Source organism: Sceloporus occidentalis, unplaced genomic scaffold (genome assembly GCF_023333645.1).
Source record: "Sceloporus occidentalis isolate IW3139 unplaced genomic scaffold, rSceOcc1.0.p SCAF_4, whole genome shotgun sequence".
In the NCBI taxonomy this organism is placed as follows: domain Eukaryota; kingdom Metazoa; phylum Chordata; class Lepidosauria; order Squamata; family Phrynosomatidae; genus Sceloporus; species Sceloporus occidentalis.
In genome coordinates this window covers 195,857,694-195,879,602 of record NW_028316984.1, presented here as the reverse complement: position 1 = coordinate 195,879,602, position 21,909 = coordinate 195,857,694, and the positions used below count along the sequence as shown (strand labels likewise).

The 21,909-nt window shown below is 40.4% G+C and overlaps 1 protein-coding gene across 1 annotated transcript; it reads right to left on the bottom strand.

The window, feature by feature from the left end:
- Positions 1-1,853: 1,853 nt before the first annotated feature.
- Positions 1,854-13,860, bottom strand: LOC149315238 (potassium channel subfamily K member 16-like). The gene is made up of 5 exons (XM_089523627.1): positions 13,654-13,860; positions 10,984-11,104; positions 5,416-5,582; positions 3,826-3,994; positions 1,854-2,612 (listed from the first exon to the last, which is right to left on the bottom strand). Exons 1-5 carry the CDS (start codon positions 13,846-13,848, stop codon positions 2,380-2,382), a joined length of 885 nt encoding a protein of 294 aa, XP_089379753.1. The 5' UTR covers positions 13,849-13,860; the 3' UTR covers positions 1,854-2,379.
- Between the last annotated feature and the right edge of the window lie 8,049 nt (positions 13,861-21,909).

The window sequence follows — 21,909 nt, the reverse complement described above, 5'->3', positions numbered from 1 at the left end:
AGAGGAAGGAGCCCCTGAAGAGGAGGAGGCACACACCGTTGAAATAGAGGAGGAGGAAGATGTCCTTTCTGAGGCTTATGGGGGAGGGGATGTGGCAACCCCCCTACCCATCAGCTCTCTCATTTCCAAGCAAACTGAGGATCTTATCACTCTGCTTAAATAACCCAGCTTTCTTCATTCGAATTCAAGCCTAAATTGAAGCCGCCAGGTGAGTACAGCCTGGCTGCAGCCCGGATCCCAGGCAAGCTCTGGCAGTCTTATATCAAAGCCGGCAGCTTTCCAACTTGGAAAAATGGCCACTGTCTCATCACTGTTAAACAGCTAAGGTATGTAAACCCTTGTTCAGCAACTGCAGATGACTCAAAGACATGTCCGTAGCTCTCCACCCACCTTCTGTCCAGCATTGACCCACAAATTACCCTTCACAAAAGAAAACCATGTTCTCTGACAAATCTGATAAATGCCAGCTGACTGGAGGAACTGCAGACTGATTGGTGCTCATGTTTTAGAGCCAAGGATCTCAGAAGGTATACAAAACAGTATGCTTTCAGTATCACTGTCTCATCGCTGTTAAACAACTAGGGTATGGAAGCCCTTGTTGAGCAACTGCAGATGACACAGAGACATGCCCATAGATGAAGCCAGAAATCTTCCTGGAAGAGTAGGATTCTAATGGACCAGTTTCAATTGATGAGTATTGTCAATGTGGTCAAGTTGCTGGAGCTGGTAAGGCAGACAAGTTGTCCTCTTGATTCCTGTCCCAGAACTGTCCCAAAACTTTGTCTGCATGTGCAACCATGTCAACCATGACATCACAGTCATGGATGGAGAAATGGCCAGTGGGCAACAGGGAAATGTGGGGATGGAGAGGTGGTCATTAGGTTCAAATGAGGGAGGGAGGTCCGTCTGGCAGAGGAACTCCACTCCTGTCCTACCAAGATCCCCCTCACAGATTCTGCCAGGCAGCCTCACTGGACCCTTCTTCTTCACTTTGGGTTCATTCTTGGAAGGGCATCACCCCAAGAGAAGGCCCACCAATTGCCACTGGCTCCTGAGCCATCCTTTCATAAAGATTGGGTTGCAATTTTAATTTCACAGTCACTATCAGAATCTTTTCATCCCATTTATCTCTTAATTATTTGATTCTCTCACATTTAAATGATAAGTCCCACAGCATCACCATTTTTTTTTAAGCGAGAGCCTTCAGATGCTTTTCTTTACATACCCACCTGTAAAAGTAGCAACACAATCCTATGAATACCTAGGCAAACTCAGAGGAAAATCCCATGGACAGACTTTGCCAGTGAAATATCACATGGACAGGGGACTTAGATCACAAACTGTGACAATATCTCCAGTTGCCTTTAGATTTCAGACAGGGACTGCATCCACACTGCAGAAATAATGCAGTTTGACCCCATTTTAACTGCCATGGCTTAATGCTATGTAATTAACATTTGTATTTGCAACACTATATTTGAAACAAGTGATCGGCACTAGAATACTATGACTACCTCAATATGTGTACCCTCTTGGCCAGATGTCAGTCTATATATCCCATTATTCCTTACAGCTGGCTGTACAGACTCGGGGATGATGGGAGATGAAATCCAGAAATATCTGGAAAGAAGGATACCTCTGAGCTCTGCTGTAAAATATCACATGGAGAGGGGACTTAGATCACAAACTGTGACAATATCTCCAGCTGCCTTTAGGTTTCAGACAGGACAAAGGAGGGACCCCAGATTTTTTAAAATTTCAAATTTAAACATTTTTTCAAACAAATCAAAATTTATTCTTTCAATTTTTTCTTTAGAAACATTTTTTCTTTAGAAAAATTTCCCCTTCATCACATGAAACTATGTACATGTAAAGACATTTAGGCTGTGCATATGATATTGTAATTTAAAGGTATAATTTTAATTTTGCTAGTTGTTTATGTCACAACTATTACCATTACATTCAGTGATATACAGGAATTATGATTTATGATTACATTAGTACAAAAAATGCTCCTAAGGATTCTGTATGGTGGGGTATGGGAGGAGGTCAATGGGGAGGGGGTGACACCTGGCAATGCCAACCTGAGTGACACCACTGAGTTTAGGCATCCAAAGAAAAGGGGCAGGCAAAGTTCCTGAGGAAATGTTAACACAGCAAATAAAATAATACTAGGCATGAAACATTTTCAGTGTTTCACTTTGGATATATCCTCTGCAAAGAAACAGTGTGAAATATCCTTGCAGAATTCTTGATTATTTCATCTTTTATTTGCAAAGTTCAGTTGCTCAGTTTTCAGAAAACCAGCTGTAGATGAAGAACACAACATCAATCACCATTGTGTTATATCTGATTTTTCTATCTGTCTCTATTAGTATGTCATGATAAATCATCCTCTAGTGGAAACCTCAAAGATGCATCCCTTTCTGGGTTCCTCTTTTTTCTTGGAACTGTCTTCACTTGAAGATACTCCTCCATGGGTATTTCTTCTGGGTCTTCCAACAGTGTTGTCAGTAGATTAAACAGTAGAGCGATCCAGGCAAGTCCAAAGATAATCCAAATGGCTACCAAAATTCGGTAGCCAGGAAAATAGTCTTTGCCTTGTTGTCTCCCTGGAGATATGGGGGAAAGAAGAGTAATACTTGCATAAGAGAAGAGATTTCAAAGGCAAGTGCAGTTTTGTATGATTGCCTTCAGCACTTATTGGGGCAGATATATGCTAGTTAAGTGATGTGGAAGAGCTGATACTGTATGGTGGCTGCTTTGGAGGTAATGTCAAACCATGGTTTGGCATTGCCTGTGTGCAATTCTCAGGAGTGCACAGACCTTCTTCCAACACCCTTTACTGATTTGGCAATTGGTCCTAATTGGTCATCCCACTTTCTTAGCTGCTTTTAAAATGCCCCAGATTCTCTCCTCCTCCCACTTTCCTCCTTTGTCCTCATCTTACTTCCATTGCTGCAAAATGAGTTCATAGTACAGTAGTTTGTACTCAATGAACTCAGCTGCAGGGAAAGGAGGAGGCAGAATCTTGCCCTCAGACAAAAGCCAAGTGGTGCAAGCTTTCCTGTTGTTTGTTGTTGTTGTGTGCCTTCAAGTCATTTCTGACTTATGGCGACCCTAAGGCAACCCTATCATAGGTTTTTCTTGGCAAGGTTTGTTCAGAGGGGGTTTGCCACTGCCTTCCCCTGAGGTTGAGAGAGTGTGACTTGCCCAAGATCATCCAATGGCTTTCATGGCTGAGCTGGGAATCGAACCCTGGTCTCCAGAGTCGTAGTCCAACACTCAAATCTATCCTGTCTTCTATAGCTAGCTGCCCCTTCCTTGACTGGCTCCAACACTCTTATCATTTGGAACCAAGTTAACTTGGGTGTTCATCAAAACCATTGGGTAGGGTATCATTGAGTCATCCCAAAGCTTTTTAAATCTATTAAATCTTTTTAAATCTGTTAACTTACTACTGCAGCTTAATGTGACTTTAGTTTGTTTACGCATTTTATTGCTTTAAATTGTGTAACTTGTTTTAATGCTTTTTGTAAGCTGCCCTGAGATGTAGGGTGGGGTATAAATATTTAAATTAATAAATATCAATATAAATCAGTTATTTGTTCAGAGAGCTTTTCACAAGGCTTTATATTCTTGACTAGGATACAGGAATAAATAATAACCAAACACTTACAATGAGCTCTGTAGATAACCAGTTAAGCCCTTTCTGCGTCCAGATCCAGGTTTCTTAATTTTGCACCAGAAGATGGGACTTCAAAAAAAGAGACTACCAGAAGATAGCATGCAATATTCTTTAGAAACAGTTGCAAGAAATCTTACCTATTATGTAATCCCCAAAGCCAATGGTGCTGAGGGTAATAAATGCAAAGTAAATGGCTTCACCATAAGTCCAGCCCTCCATCTTTCGAAAGATAGCTGAAGGCACACAAAGAAACACTAAAATGCCCATAACCAGGAAGAACAGAAGAGTCAAACATCTGGTTGTTTTCTGAAAGACAGTGCAAAAGCAGACTTGAAACAAGTTGATTAATTTTTATAAATTCTCCTTATGATCTCCATAAGATGGAAAGGACTTGAAGGCACATAACAGCAACAGCCAGTATCTTGTGAGCCATGAGTAGGATATAGAAATAGCTGGCATATGCTTAGCATTTTCAAAATAATTGCTATGAGTTTGCTGTTGCGCAGTAGCTATGGGCTCTTTTGCACTACAGTGGTTCCTCCACCTTTGCTGGAGTTAGAGGTGAAGGACCCTCATGAATGTGGAAAAATCACAAATAAAAAAACCACTATTCTTAAACCTGAGAGAACCCCTCTCTAGAAATCTCCAGGTCCTCCAGTGCAACTCTGTGGTCAACATCTGCCAGAGCTTGATCATAGATTCATGCTAGAGGATCAAAAATGCCTAAAGAAATATTTTCTCTAGGAACTTCTAGGTTCTCCAGCACAACTCTGAAAGCCTTTAGGGCTGAAGGGTGGGGTATAAATACCATAAAAAATAAAATAAAATAAATAACTCTGTGGTCAGCTTCTGGCAGAGTTGCGCTGAAGCATTTACAGATTCCCAGAGAGATCATATTCATCAAATCTGCATCAAATCTGCATCAAATCTGCAAAAATCAAAAGTCATTGCGGCACCAGAGCTCTGACAGAGAAGGCTAAATATCTAACAAGACTACAGTTCCCAAAATTCCCTAGCATTGAGCCAGGACTGTTAAATGGTCTCAAACTGGATTATTTCTGCAGTGTGTTTTGGGCCCATGGGCCTGAGCCTGCAGGACCTGACCAGAGACATAGAGGATAGGAGGTCTTGGAGATATCTCACCCACAGGGTTACCATAAGTGGAGGATGACTTGAGGTCAGCTAACAACAACAACTAAAAGCATAATTCCCAAATCAAGGGAAGTATCCATGGGGAATAGGCTCCCAGACGTACTACGGAAAATCATAATAGCTCCCTTCTTCCACCATCTTGGGGAGAGAGAGGCAGGCAAGCTCCAACTGCCTGCCTGAAGAAGACAAGCCCTCCCTGATGGTGTTTTTGTAAACCGCTGTGATCTGCAAGGAATAGTGGTCTAGAAATAAAATTTCATTCATTCATTCATTCATTCATTCATAATAGCGAACCCTGTATTTCCAACAGAAGTTGACCATAGAGTCACACTGTAAGACCTTCAGGTGCCTAGAGACCACAATCCTGCAGTTTGGGGGCTCATTCTGTATTTCCAGAGACCTTTTTCCCTTCTAAGTGAGCCCTTGAATACACATGACAATAACATTCAGCTTTTCAGCTGGCACCTTTGCAGTCCAGACAACTAAAACCTAGAGGGGATTCCCTCCCCACAACACAGAAGCCATCAGCTACTGCTTTTTCTAGCTGGATCTTGGCACAGAATAAATTTAATTACCTTCTTTATTCCCTTCTTGTAGAGCCATTTTGCCAACCTTTCACAAAGCATGGAGATAATCTTGCCAATATGGTGCAAGAAGACAATATTCAAAGGGATTCCAAAGAGAGCAAAAACCACGCAAAAGAGCTGACCGCCTGCTGTTTTGGGAGAAAGGTTTCCATAGCCTATAGAAAGATAAAAGGGTTGCAGAGAACATTTTGATAAGCATCCTCTTTGTGCCAGCAAGAGCAATACTGGGTTTCTCCTAAATATTTATCTTATTTACTGAATATATACTACATTTTGTCCAAGCAGAACAAGGCAACGAAATGAAGGCAACCATTGCAAAAGAAAAATGATGCTGAAATACTGAAAAGCACATGGCTTGTATAACTGAACATTCAACTTAATTTCATCTACAAAAGTCATGTATATATTTATTACAAATTCACAACTACAGAGCCAAAGGGCTATTGGACAACTGAATCACAAGAGAACCATGCATTATTGAAATACAATAATGTGTGTTTTTAAAAGAAGGAGAGAACTGCCAAAAGCACAGCTGGAGACAGAAGAGTGCATATAACAGTTTAACATTCAAAATGATATTAAAAATATAATTAAGCCTCAGAAAGACTGAGGCTAGGGGCAAAAGATAATAGGAACCAAACTGACAAATGTGGAGTCTAATGATAGCCAAAGGAAGGTCAAGACTGATGAAGACTGAAATTTAATCTTGGCGCGGAATCATGCAGCCTTCCAGCTCTTCTTGGACTGCACCTCCCATCAGCCAATGTAGCCAGTCATGAGGAATGCTGGGAGATGCAGTTCAACAACATCTGGAAGGCTCAACTACTCCCATTCCTGCTTTATGGTTTATTGTGTTCCCTTTGGTAGAATTCAAAGACTGGATCAGTATGCAAAGGAATCTTGTAGCGCCTTTGAGACTAACTGAAAGAAATTGTTAGATTAAGCTCTCATAGACTGAGTCTGCTTCAACAGATGCACAGAATGAAGTACTATGGATAGGCAAGCACACTATATATATTATAATACCAGTTAACACTTCAGCACCATGAGGGCTTTGTCGCCCAGTGTTAACACATCTCCTTTCTGGCTCATAGCCAGCATCATATTTTGTTATTAACTGCCTTCACGTTGTCCTCAAGTTATAGTGCTCCTATGAATGAGACATCTTCATCCTGTCATCAACAGCCCTGTTCAGTTCTTGCAGACTCAGCCCATGGATTCCTTGATTGAATCTACCTATCTATAATATGGTCTTCACCTTTTCATGCTGCCTTCTTCTTTACCTAGCACTGATGTCTCTTCTAGTGAGGCACGCTTTCTCAGATATGACTAAACTACAATAGCCACAATTTAGAAATTGTATCTGTAGAAGTCTATATGGTATCTGTAGAAGTCATTTTGACTTCTAGGCAAAGTTCAGGTTTGATTTGCTCTAGGACCAATTGATTTGTCTTTTTAGCAGTCCATGGTATCTGTAGAAGTGTTCTCCAGCACCACATCTCAGGTGGGGCATTTAGATGACGCACTCCTCAACAGCAACTGGAAGCCTGACCAAAGCTGTGTTCTGGGGTTAAAAGCCGGAGCAAAAGAAGCCGAGATAGTCCAACTCAAGGAAGAAAATGCACATCTCCATGCCTGCATATAAACACCTTGAGGCAAGTGTCAGGCTGCGGCAAAACAAAGAAATGAATGTACAACAACTCTGACAGGTGTGATTACAATATACACACACCAGACAGTCCAACAGGGGGTATGGGTGAAGGGAGGGTAAAGGAGGAATGTAGGGGGAGCATCTCTGATTGTGCTTTGCCAATGTATCACTCACACACAAATGCCCTGTACTGGCGGAGCATTATACAGATGACTGTGTGGCCGATCAAAGGGGCAGCCACACAATGGGATGGAATCTTGGTGGATGTGGGAGGTATTTTGAGGTTGCAGTAGGTATGTTTGTGTGACAGTGCACATGCATGGTGGGGAGGTAACAAAAAAAATACCCAGCAGTGAGGCTCGATGCCGTGCCGTGTGGTTGGGCTGTATTCATCCTGTCTTGGGAGTGGGCTGTGCAGGCAGCGGGGTTTCTACCCATTTTTGGAAAAAGCAGGATCAAGTCGCTTTTTCTTGCCCATCTGTTACGGCCCTTGGAGCGAGGAGCAACCAAGATTAAATATCTCATTCTCCACAGAGGAATAAGATGAATAATAATATTTCCTGTCCCAATTCAGCTATGAGAAGAATAAAAATATAAATTTGCATCACTACTGGGAACAGCCATAGAGAAACATGCCTGCGAAGGTGGTGGGATTGAGAGAAACAACTCCCCAATCTTAGAGTTCAGGCAGGCTCATAGGAGACAATACAGTCCTTCAGACAGCATGGGCCTGAGAACTTTACAGACCACAACCACCACTTTGACTATGTTCTAGCCATGTCCAGAAATCTAAACTATCTTTTTCTTCCCTGCTTCTGTTTATGCTTAATTACATGAAAGACTCTCTGTTCTGCTCCTTGGATTGAATCGTTGGGCTTCCATCTCCTAGTTATTAGCCTGATTGAACATCTGTACAGAGAGATGCTTTTCTCTCATATTTATGGTAACAGGGTTTCCTCGTATTGGAATATTTCCATAATTGAAAGTGTATTTATTTATTTATTTATTTATTTATTCCCAGAATGTATTGCCTGCCTTACTCCCACAATGGGATTCAAGGCAGGTTACAATATTTTAAACACTTATTACAAATTTTTAAAAAATAATTAAATACTACCAACCTTAAAACATAGGAGTTTATCACACTGGCGCTGATTTTGGCATTAAAGAGAGATTAAAGCTCATTTAAAGCATCCCACAAATTGAGCGGAAATGACGGGTAATTGCACAAATGATTATCACATGCAATTGCACAAATAAAGTGATATTGGAAATGCATTGTTGCTGAAATCCCAAAAGTAAAAAGATATGCATTAATGCTTCTTTGTGACCACTTTAATGGCAGGTTTTGTGAAACATTGTATGAAATCATTACGTGTAATTACGTGATTTTCCCAAGATATTCACAGGATAAACTCCCAATTTCCTTTGTGTGATAAACTCCATAGGTAAAAAAGCAGCATAGTTAAAAACAGTAAAACCATTAAAACAGTAAAACAGCACACCACATTATTCAAAGAAACTGCACCCACCAAACGCCTGCCTAAATGAAAATTTCTTCATCTGTCAGCAGAAAGAGAGCAGGGATGCTCTCTTAAGATGCCTTCCCATACATTTTCTTCACATGAAGTATTCAGCTGAAATCAGCAGCACTGTTCTGTGCCGTTGAAAGACCAGAGCATGTTGTTTTGGGATGAAATCCCATGAAGACTTACAGTAACTAGGCACTCCAGAATAATCAGAAGACCAGTTAGGAAAATAATATTATCTGCAGCTGGAAATACACAAATGGACAGAGCCAAGAAAAGAAGCAGCCTGGAATGTGTCATCTGAGGCTGTTTTAGTACGTATGGGAATGAGAGGAAAAATTTGTTCTTGGACCTCTGCAGTTTATAACATTTCCTCCCGGGGCACAGTGCAGAATAGTTTTCTCTCTAACATATGTAACCATCTACCTTTCCTTTGTATCATTCATTAGGTGTACTCTATAGTTACAAGGATATGGATTCTCCTGCTAACTCAGTGTTTGGTTAAGGATACAACAGAGATTAATTCAAAGAAAAATGGTACACCGTTGTTATGTACTCCAGTTGGAGATGTGAATATCAGGGATGGGGGGGGGAATGGGGAAAAATAGGGGGAAAGCCTTTCCCCATTCTTTTCCAAAGCCTTTTGTTTCCTGGAAAAATTGAGGGAAATGGTTTATTGAATGTTTTCTTTAAAATGACAGAATATTTAAGAAAAAGTGTCCCTATATTTACATCCCACGCGTACACATTATTTCTAAAAACAATGTATCAGGTAGACTTTAATGTAAGACTCGGTGCGGTACGTAAAATCATGCTCTGTTTTTAATTGTTATGTTTTATATGAGTATTATTTCATTATTTTTTACTTTTGTAATTAAAGTTTTAGTTCCATCTTTTAAAAATTATTGTAAGCCATCTTCAATCCCATTTTGGGAGAATATTAGGATATAAATTGAATATGTAAAATAAATAATTGCATTTCTGAGCCATAGAGTTCTGGATTTGTAGTTTAGTGAGATATTTAGCCTTCTCTATGGGACAGCTCTGGTGCCACAACAATCTACAAATCCCAGAATGTCATAGCATGGAGCCATGTCAGTTAGAGCAGTGTCAAACTGCATTAATTCTTAAGTCTGGCAGCAGCCTTAGAGTGCATCCACACTGTAGAAATAATGCAGTTTGACATGAATTTAAGTGCTATAGTTCTTATGGAATAGTGTAATTTCTATTTTTACTTTAGCTTTCACTGCCAAAGAGTGCTGGTGCCTCACAAAACTACAAATCCCAGGATTGTGAAGGATGGAGCCAGGGCAATTAAAGTGGTGTCAAACTGCATTATTTCTACAGTGTAGATGTACCCTATGTCTCAAAGATGCTTCTGGATTCATTTATGTGATTTCAGGGATAAGACTGGTGGTGGTGATTGGGGTGAAAATGACATTAATAATATAATTCACACTGAATTCACCATCACTCTTGAAACATATGTCACAGTGTCCCTATAAAATATATAGTAATCTTTTTTTTATCTTTTTTTTATTTCGATTTGCTCCTTTCACAACTTAATCTTATTTACATTCTCAATTTTTTTATACTTGTTATAATCAATTTAACAAAAACAACTGTTTCTGAATAAAAAGAAAAAAAGGTACACACATTTTTACCTCATTTCACATACATCAAATTTATATCAAAATATCTTTCTTTATAGAAATTAATATAAATTTGAAGAAAAATATATAGTAATCTGAAGGTTTCTAGACGTAACAATCTGGCATTCTTTATGGGAAAAAATCCACACAATCCTCTTTCGCTCCAGTATTGTGTTAAAATTTAGATTCCCAGCCTCTTTTATTTTCAGACATGGAGACTCTCCAGAAAACTTCAGACATATGAGAATAAACATCTTAGGTTTTTAACGGTTATGAGAGCAAATATGAGCAACATCTCTCAGTGGCTTGCTATTTTATCCTCTCCTTGTCATTCCCCCTTTAATCATCTCTGTTCATAAATCATATAACATATAAGAATTAAGAGAAACATCCTTGCATAGACCTCCTATTAATGAGATTTCCTCCCACACACGCATCTTGCCCCATTCTGTATTACTTTAAAAGAATTGTGAGAATTATTTATAGCTTGTTTGACCTAGGAATGAAAAAGAGGGTAAATCAAGTCATTATCACTCATAGCCTTAGAAAAAAGAGATCTTTCTAAGACCAGAAAGAGGAGGACAGGATGGAGGAGGTTAAGATGTGAAGGAAGATGATTACCTTGTGAACAAAAATAAAACCGAGGAGTTGCGTAAGACACAGTTTATCTGATCAAGGCCACAACACTGAATTTTCTCTCAAGGGAGAAGCATAACCCACTCACCTATTGTGGATAACATGGAACCCACAAAAAAGAAGGAGTTGCTGAAATCCCAGTTGCTTCGTTCATTGGGAAACCCATTTCCGACTGGATATATTCCCATCCTTACAGCTTCCATCAAATTCTGTAATTCAAGAAAAGACAACCATTGGTTATAATATACCTCTAAGAAAGCCAGGGTGATGGCATCCCACATTCAACTATGCAGATTATTACACAGTGGCAGTAAGTCTGGAAATTGTGCAACCTTTCAGTTGTTCTTGGACTGCAACTTCCACAACCGAGTCCCAGCATAGCTAAAGGTGAGGAATGCTAGAAGTTGCAATCTATCAGCATTAGGAAAGCTGGACAGTTCCCACTGTTGCAGGAAGTGGATGGATTGGGTCTCTGCGTTCTAATTCTAGGTAATTCATCATGCTTCAAAGCTTTGCCCATATAGGGCTGGCCCAAGTTATTTTGCTGCCTGAAGTAGAGCATCAAACATTACCTCTTCCCCAAAGTGAGGCACACAGATTATTCATGCAAAGGGATATTGTAGCAAAGGGCCATTGTAGCACCTTTAAGATTAACTGAGAGAAAGAAAGACATTACTAACAAACTTTCATAGACTTCAGTCTGTTTTCTTGATGTGAGGCATGACATGTCCAGGACCAGACCTTCATAAGTAGGCTGTGTTTGTGAACAGCCATAGAAATGCAAAACTAGTGAGTATGGTGATGGAGTGACACGCTGAGTTCTAATGATGGTCATTGGAAGACAAAGACAGGAGGAAAAATGTTGCCTATACCCAAGATAACCATATGAATCATAGAATCATAGAGTTGGAAAAGACCACAAGGGCCATCCAGTCCAACCCACTGCCATGCAGGAACTCTCAATCAAAGAATACCTGACAGATGGCCAAATGAATGTTACAATAACATCCAAAACCAACAAAACAGCAATGCCTGTATTGAGCCAACCAAAATGTATAAAATAAATGATGCAAGCTTTTGAAGTTCCACTGGCTTCATCAACAGCCAAAGGTGTTAAAAATTAAACAGGAGAAAGAAAGAAAATGATGATGATGGACTCACAGGCCTACATTTTGTTAAGATATTGATACAGTTGTTCTCAGTTACAATGGTAGAAAGGGATAGCTATGTAGGCAGAGGCGATGTTGTTGGAATGTAGTGTGATGCTGGCTGGGAATCATAAAGAAGACACAATGAACTGACCAAGAGGGCCCTCATGAGGCTTGGGATGGGAGTTAACTATGATTATGATTGGTGTAATGTGCCAGGAAACCATTGTCTCCGTTGCTGATGGATCAGAGTTTGTAGATATATTACAGTTCTGCTGTTTCTCTTTTCAATTTTCCTTTGCAGTTTTTTTGTTCAAGGACCACTGTTCTGTGAGCCAAGATGGATTGCCCAGGAAGACTGAAGAGTTCTGCAACAGATTTTTGTCTATCTACATTCCTTATATCTGATTTATATCCATTTATCCTCTGGCTCAAAGACTGGGCTGTTTGCCCAATGCAGAGTTGTGAAGGGCATTGTTGACAGAGGATGACATATGTCAAATTAGAGGATGAGCAAGTGAAAGTACCTCTGATATTGTAGGTGATGTGATTAGGTCCTGTGATGACTTATCTTTAATAGATGTGTGGTCAGAGTTGGCATCTGGATTTGTGGAAAGCTCTTTGACTAGATTAGGCATGTTATTTCAGCAATGGAAGTAGGAGAATCTCACAACTATCTTTCTTTTCCTTAACAGCATTATAGCGCCATAATAATAAATATCTACTGTTGCGTTGTCCTTTCATGACAACCAAACTCTGCTGCCAGAAGCATCTGCATTGCTTTTCCTAATGGTAGGGCTGGCCTTATGTGGCAAAGCACTAACACTGACAGAGCTAATGGACAACACATAATAAAAGCTAAAATGAGATATGGTTCAGTAACTCAGTCTGAATCATTGTGATGTGATGGAGAGGCAGGAGTTTGCATAAAATAATTTAAAAACCTTTTCAGAATAGGTAATTGCAGAGCTTCCCAAGTCAACTCTAGAATTTTCCTGGCTTCCAGTCTTGTTCCATGAGTGTGATGTAAACATATTCAGGTCATGGGATGAAGACAAAAGGGTCTATAGGCAATTTGAACATGTTTTTTAATAGAGTTTAGAAGACACTAGCTCCACTCCTGATCTTAGAAAAGAGAAAGAAAGGCTGAAGCTGCACTACAGAGATAATGCAGTTCAACATCACTTTTAACTGCCATAGCTCAGTGCTATGAAGTTCTGGGGTATGTAGTTTTGTGAGATATTTAGCCTTCTCTGTCAGAGATCTCTAGTGCCACATCAAAACCGAAATCCCAGGATTTTATAACACAGCAGTTAAAGCAGTGTCAAATAGCATGATTTCTGGAGTGCAGAAACAGCCTAGCTCCATCCTTAAGCATGGAAAAGTTGCATTTTAAGAGACTGCAACTGCCAGAACTATATCTCCATCCCTGAACTTGATAGAAAGATTTTTTTTTAAAAAGACTACATCTCCCCAAACACCAGCTATCTGTGAGCTTAGAAAAGTTACTTTTTAAAAGACTACAACTTGCAGAATTTCCCACCTGTGATTCTGTGAAGGTAAGTAAGCCTTCCAAGATCGGCTTCATCCTTGCTGAAACAATAACTTACCTCCACGAAGACCTCTACCTCCGCTGGGCTGAGAGAGGTGATGTTCTTCAAGAAGTCTTCCTTCATTCTTAAGATAGTCCTTTGTTGTTCTCTCTTAGCATCTTTCTCCAAAACTTGAAAGATGAGGGCACCCATCAGGAGGTAAAGAAGGTAGCCAGCGATCAGCACACAGCTCTGCAGCCTGCTGTGGATCATGGTGGTCTTTGTGGGAATGAGAGCAAAGGAGGAAAAGGAAAGAGACAAGCTAGTAAACAAGTCCTTATTTTTGTTTTTTCCCCTTCTGATGTCATGACTTTCTTAGCAGGGCAATTTCCATTTCCCCTGTGATTTTACACCAACATAAAGAGATTAGGAATCTGAATGTTAAGGGTTAGAAGTCCAGGGACTTCCTCATTTGGAATGCAAAAGGCTGTTTCAGTAACACTGGAAAAATGCAAACAAATGTTCTGCTAAAAAACAACGTAGACGGAATATTGGAGACAGGGTTCTCAGAAAAACTAGCAACAGAACAGCTGACTTGTTTATTCATTTTTGTTTTGTTTTGTTTTAATCCCACCTTTCTCCTGGCAGTTTACAACAAAATTAAAAACATTATTATAACAACACTTAAAAAACATTTTTTTTATTTATTGAATTTACATTCCATCTTTCTCCCAAGATGGGATTCAAGGCGTCTTACAATCATTTAAAAAGATTAAAACAGTAATTTACAAAAGTTTTAAAAGAACTAAACAACAGTATTATTGAAAAAACATAATTACATTTGCCACTCCGTATCCATGGATTCTTCACCCACGGATTAAACCATCCATGGCTTGGAAATATTTTTTAAAATATAAATTCCAAAAAGCAAAGCCCCAGCGGACATGGAGGACCCACTGCAAAACAGTTAAAACACTTAAAACGTATTTTAAAAATAATTTCCAATACAGATTAAAGAATACAGCACACTACTTTACACACATAAGTTTGCATACAAAATCCATGGATGCTCAAGTCTCATTATATACAATGGTATAATAAAATAGTGCCCCTTACATAAAATGTCAAAATCAAGGCTTGGTTTCTTGAATATATATATATTCAATATTTTCAAACCGTATAGGGCTTGATAGGTCAAACCAGTGCTTTGAATTCTACCCAGAAATGGACCGGTAGCTAATGGAGCTGTTTCAACTAAGGAGTCACATAATCCCTGTAACCAGCCCTAGTCAACAACATTTTGGTCCACAAAGTTTCTGAACAGTTTCCAAAGGCAGTTCCATGCAGAGAGTGTTTCAGCAGTCCAGACAGGAGGGCGTAAATAAAACAGGTGTCACTGTAGCCAGATCTGACTTCCAAGGAATGGGCACAGGCTGTGCATTAGTTTTAGCTGTGCAAATGTGCTCCTGGCCACAGCCAAAACCTGGACATCCAGGCTCAGATCCAAGTCCAGGGGTACATCCAAGCTGTGAATGTGAGATTTCAGGGGGAATTTAACCCCATCCACTACAGACTGAATCCTTATTTCCTGATCCACCCTCCAACTGACCAGGAGCATCTTATCTTGTCTGGATTAAGTTTGAACTAGCTTACCCATTGTGTTAAAATACCCATAATTTAAAGTAGGACCATCCAATCCAGCCCCCTCCCCGGCCATCCAGGAATACACAATGTCAGCATTCCTAAAAGATGCCAATCTAATTACTGTTTAAGGACTTCCCAAGAAGGAGAGTCCACTACCCTCCAAGGCTGATGAACAGTTCTTACAGTAAAGAGATTCTTCCTAATGTTCTTGTAATTTGAATCCACTGGTTCATGTTCTGATCTGTGAAGCAGCAGAAAACAAGTTTGCTCCATCTTCTATACGTGAGACTTTCTTTTTCTCAGCCATAGTTTTACAGCTGGCACATTCTGTTCTAATCGTTTATCAGTTTGAATCTTTAAAAGTCCCACAAAACAGAAATAGAGTGGCACTATTACTTCCTTAGTCTCTCCTCTTCCTCAGGCTCTCCTCTTTGGAACTACCACTTTGCATGTGACCAAAGCGACAGTGGAATAAGACTGGAGTAGCACACTCCCTTCTTTGTATGCCATTTGACAAGCAGACAACTTTCACTAGTTGAGGGAAACACCTCACCCAAAGACATGCTAAGTATATTGTTATCTTTGTCCATGATAGAAAACAATTCAGTTCTTGGTTTTTGCTTTGTTGAGTTTTTGGAGCTTCATGAAAGAGTCTATTTTTGTCAGAATGTTTGCCGTGTTTATCTCTCTTGCAAACCATCTCTCTCCAGAACTGGTATATTCTTCAGTGAACTTCTTCTGTTCCTTTTGTTGTTGTTGTTGTTGTTGTTGTTGTTAACTGCCTTCAAGTCGATCTCAACTCATGGTGACCCTATGGATGAGAGACCCCCAAGACCCCCTGCCATTCACTACTCTGCTTAATTCCTGCAACCCCATAAAACCCATGACCTCCTTAATAGAGCCCATTCATCTGGCATTTGGCCTTCCTCTCTTCCTACTTCTCTCAACCTTTCCCAGCATTTCTAATGAGTCCTTCCTCCTCATAATGTGTCCAAAGTACGACAGCCTCAGTTTGGTCATCTTGGCTTCCAGGGAGGTTTCTGGCTTGATCAACTCTAGGACCCATTTGTTTGTCCTTTTGGCTGTCCATGGAATCACTAGCACAATTCAGACCCTTCAGAGGTTGTTGGTCTACAAGGATCCCACATTACTGGCTATGCTGACTAAGGTAGATGGGACTTGTAGTCTGGAAAGGTTCACACATTCCCCAGAAGATATTCTAATGAGACAACTTTTCTCTCTGTAAGCACAGAAATGGGAAGCAGTTGTTGAACAACTTTGTTTGGCTCCCTACTCACCAATTTCTGTGTTGATTCTCCCTGAATCCTCCACAATTACTCACTCACTTCAATTTTCAATGCAGGTAAGAGACCCACCACCTCCATGACATTGTGTAACTATTTGGTAGGGGCAGCTTATTCACCCTAGGGGCACTATGAGGTCATGGGTGCATTGCCCTCTTTGATGGACCTCTAGACCTCTGTGAGGTCATCCCTGTGTACCAGCTAAGCTGATGATAACCCCTAAGTCTGAGAAACAATTAGGATATTGCCCTGGCAATTGTCTCAGAAATTGACTTGAACCACCTGCAGTTGACATCGGGGTATTAAAACAGTCTAGGAGACAGATTTAAATATCAGTATAAGTGAAGAAATGTGGAAATAAATATGGAATGAAAGTCCCATGCACTCTGTCTCAGCTGATATTACAAAGCATATAATTCAGCTCATTCACAGATGGTATTATACTCCAGTGCAGTTAAATCGGATTTCAAAAGATTTAGGTTCAAAATGCTGGAGATGTGAGGAAAACTCCAGATTTTATATGCTTGCCACTTGATTCGATAATTTTAGCAAGCTGTGTTTAAAGAAATAAGTATTATTATGAGCCAGGAGGTCAGTTCACTCCGTGCATCTCAGGAAGCAGACCAAGTCTATGAAAGCTCATGCTATAACTTTCACACAGTTAGTCTCAAAGGTGCTGCAAGATCCCTTTGGATACCGTTTTTCCAGACTAACACAGCTACGGTCCAAAACACACTGCAGAAATAATCCAGTGTGAGACCAGTTTGAGACTTTGTGACAGAGAAGGCCAATTGTCCCACAAAACTATAGTTCCCAAAATTCCCAAGCATTGAGCCAGGACAGTTAAATCAGGCTCAAACTGAATTATTTCGGCAGTGGGTTTTGGATCTCTGTCTCTGAATTCTGTACTACTTCGATAAGGATACCAACACAGAGCAGCATTTATTTGTGCAATTCTCAGAAGGAAGCATTTTTAGGAGGATCTCGGGGTGGGGGGACAAAATCTGTGGATGCTCAAGTCCCATTACTGTATATACTCGACTATAAGTCGACGTCATGTATGGCAGATTTTAAAACCAAAATTATGGTTTTGATATGACCCGTGGACAAGTCGAGGGTAAAACTTAGGGGCATGTAACAAAGGATGTAAAGGATGATGCAAAGGAAAATGATGCCAAAGAACTTAGAAAATTCTGGCAGGCATAACTGTTTGTGCTCATCCTAAAGGCTGGATGGATGAGAGAGTAGACAGGATCCATGCTTCTTTTTGGTGTTCCCAAGTTGAACTAAGCTCTTGCCTTTTACCACTTTATTTAGAGAAAGGGGATGGCCCATATGAGTTAAAATACAGTACGTACATTGACCCATGGATAAGTCGACCCAGGTTTTTTGGGTCAACTTTTTGACTAAAATTTCTAGACTTATACATGAGTATATACAGTAAATACAATGGCATTGTTAAATGGCCCTTACAAAAAATGGCAAAATCAAGATTTCCTTTTTGGAATTTATATCCTTTTGCAATATTTTCAAGCTGTAGATGGTAGATGGTTGAAGCCATAGATAAAGAATCCATGGATATGGTAAGTGTAGTTTTTTGGCAACAGAATGGTTAGGTGGGCCTGGAAGTCTGCGGGCAGTTTTTTCCCTTACAACAAATACTGTGATTGTACCTATCCTCCTATGACTACAAACATCTTTAGTGTTTTTAGCTCCCAGTAAATAACATTTCTCCAGAAATAAACCACAGCATTTGATCTCTGCAAATACACCCAGCATGAACCTCTGTTGCACAGATAAAGACGATGTGTTTTGGCAGCATCACTGTGATAAACAGCTGATGTCTCTTTTTTCTTATGCAATGTTATGCTTTCCATTTAAATAGCTGTTCTTTAAAGAGGAAATATGGAAGAATCTAAGAATATGCAAATAAGGAACAGTGAGGCGGGACTTTAAGATTTTAAAAAGCACCAAGAACTGCTAAATGCCAACACAGGAACACTGGGGCAGGAAGTGTCTACACTGTAGAAATAATGCAGTTTGACACTCCTTTAAATGCTGTAGCTGCATCCTATGGAATCTTGGGATTTGTAGTTTAACATTGCCAGATTCAGAAGGAATCGAACAGTGTAAAGTTGGAAAATTAAAAAGCCACCACCCGCGCAGGTTGACAAAAGTAGCACTCAAAAAATGGCAAATTTCAAGGCTCCAAAGGCTGGATGGGTGACATCCACTGCCAACCCCTCTGCCATAGTCCCTTCCCTCCAGTAAGATGCAATTCTGATCTGAAGGTCATTTCCACGTGTGATTTGGTTCTTCTAAAAAAAAAAAAAAACCTCTTGAAAAGTAGTATCAAAGAAGAGTGGGTTTTCTGCGTTTACCCTGCTTTTAAAGAACTCTATCAGATCAGAATCGGATCGAAATCAACTTCCAATGGGAACAACGGACATATAAACTGGTTCATAATTCAATTTAAATCATAGTGGGAATGAACCCAAAGACTATCAGGAGTGTAGCTATGAGAGGGGGAACATTATCCTCTCCTCAATAAGAATACGGCTTCCCCCATATAATTTTCCTTCAATCCCCAAATTTTTAACATTGCAGTAACTTAAAACTTCAGTGGAGCATTAAGAAATACAATTTCTAAAGCTCCAGTTCTAGAGTCTCACTCTCTGCAATGTTAAAAATTTGGGAACTGAAAGAAAACTCAAACTTTTTTTTGGAGGTGCAATGCCCTTGTTTCTCCCACCACTGCCGTCGCCACATAGCTACACTTCTGAAAACCATCCACTATATTGCTGTAGAACCTGATTTGCAAAGCTCATATTCCTTTCTTGCAATATAGCTCTTTCCAAAGAAGCATAAAGGATTGCCAAGAACTCTTTAAAAGTATTCGTTGATTGAGGTGGTCAGCCAGAAGGCTTCTGCTTCTCCTGTATTTTTGCTAGAAAATGCAACCCAGATGAGCAAGAAAAAGCCCACATGGCAGCAAATAAAGTTGAAAAACAGAGGTTGACAACAGGATCTTTTTGTGTGTTTACTCCGAAGGGCGTGAGACTTTTATATGACATGCTCCCATGTAAATGTGACTAGCGGAAAGCCGGTGTGACATAATGGTTTATGACTGGGATTCCAGAAGATCTGGATTTGAATCTCTGCTTGGCCTTGGAAATCCTATGGGTGACTTTTAACAAGTCACACTCTCTCAGCCTCAGAGGAAAGCAAAGGCAAACCTCCTCTGAACAAATCTTGCCAAGAAAACCCTGCAACAGGATTGGCCTGGGGTCACTATGAAGGGTCCCCTTTGCTTTCCTTGGAGGCTTAGAGAATGTGACTTGTCCAAGAACATGCAATGGCTTTCCATGGCAAGCAGAGATGTGAACTCTGGTCTTCAGAGTGGTAGTCCATTGTCCAGACCACTTTGCCACACCGACTCTCTAGCAATCTAGGCTGCATCTACAGTGCAGAATTAATGCAGTGTTATGGAATCCTGGGATCTGTAGTTTTGTGAGCTATTTGACCTTCTCTGTTAATGTATTCTGGTGCCACAACAAACTACAAATCTCAGGATTCCATAGTACTGAATCATGGCAGCTAAAGCGGTGCCAAATGGCATTAATTTTGCAGTGTCAGCAGCCCTAGTTGTTGTTGTTGTGTGCTTGCAAGTTGTTTCCGACGCCGTAGGCGCCCCTATGATATGGTTTTCTTGCCAAGTTTTTTTCTTTAGAAGAGGTTTGCCATTAAGTTACATTCTGGAAATGATATGCACTGCAATGCTCTGCTGAAGTAATACATGTGGATATAATGCAACCCCTACATTCAACAGCAGGTGGAAGCATTTGACTTTAAAGACTGCCCTTATGTGAAAAGGACTCTGTGAGCACACTGTTGCAAGACTTAACAACGACATTTTGATTTGCAATGGACAGCAGTTGCTTTTGGTTATCATAGCATCTGGTTGGCCTGTATCTATGATCGAGCAGATGTATTAGGGCCACAATGTTAAGTGCTTAATAGATTAAAATCATCTGATATAATTAAAACCGTGTGATCATGAGGTCCTGGGCTCATTCTCCAGCATCTCCAGAAAAATTTTGAGGCCCAGCGTGGTGTAATAATAATAATTATTATTATTTATATCCCGCCTCTCTGTGCAACACAACCAAGGCAGCTTACACATTAAAACAATGCAGTCCCATTCCAGTATCCCACATCCCGGTTAGTGGTTTGAGTGTTGACTCTGAGACTCCATAGTTCAAATCCCCATTCAGCCATGGAAACCCACTGCATGATCCTGGGCAAGTCACACTCTCTCAGCCTCAGAGGATGGCAGGAGCCAACCCCCATGAAGAAACTTGCCATGAATACCCATGAATGCCATGATAGGGTTGCCATAAGCCAGAAATGACTTGAAATCATGCAACAACAACAACAAACCAGATCAACCAGGTCTTCTAGCTCCCAACCCAACCTTTGGAATAAGGACGCTCTTGTAACTCCCTTTTTGTCCTAGCTCATTTGGGGAATGCAAAGGGGTCAGACCTTGAAAGACCTGACACTTCAGATGATGACTCCATGCTGGAATCTGAGCAGCTAGGGGCAGATGAGAAACTTCTGGAAAATAGGGCCCTGCCTCAGCCAGGATTGAGGAAACATCCAAATCCTTTGCAGCATGTCTACAGGAACAGAAGCAGCAGAAAGGGAGACGCCGCCTCTTAGAGAAGCTTACATGAGAAATGCTGGACAGTTATATGATAACAAGAAATACTGTGTCCAGTTCTGGGCACCACAATTCAAAAAGGCTATTGAGAAGCTGGAGCGTTTCCAGACCAGGACACCAAAATGGTGAAGGGTCTGGAAACCATGAAGCACTATGAGGAGAGACTTAGGGAGCTGGATATGTTCAGCCTAGAGAAGAAAAGGTTAAGCGGTGATATGACTGCCATGTTTAAATATTTGAAAGGATGTCATACTGAAAATGGAGCAAGTTTTTTTTCTGGAGCTTTAGAGAATAGGACCTGGAGCAATTGATTCAAACTACAGGAAAAGAGATCCCATGTAAACATTGGGAAGAACTTCCAGACAGTAAGAGCCATTCAACAGTGGAAGATGCTGAGTGGTGGAGTCTCCTTCTTTGGAGGTTTTTAAACAGAGGCTGGAAGACCATCTGCTGAGGATGATTTGATTGTGTATTCCTGCATGGCAGGGGGTTGGACTGGAAGTCCTTGTGGTCTCTTCTAACTCTATGATATGCAGCTGTTGTTCTACTAGACCTTCTGTACTCTTTGTATACCATTCGACTATCCCTGTTTGGCAGGTCGAATCCCTGGTCATCCCACTTTTAAAATGTCCCACTTTCCCCTTCTTCTTTTCAGCTTACAAA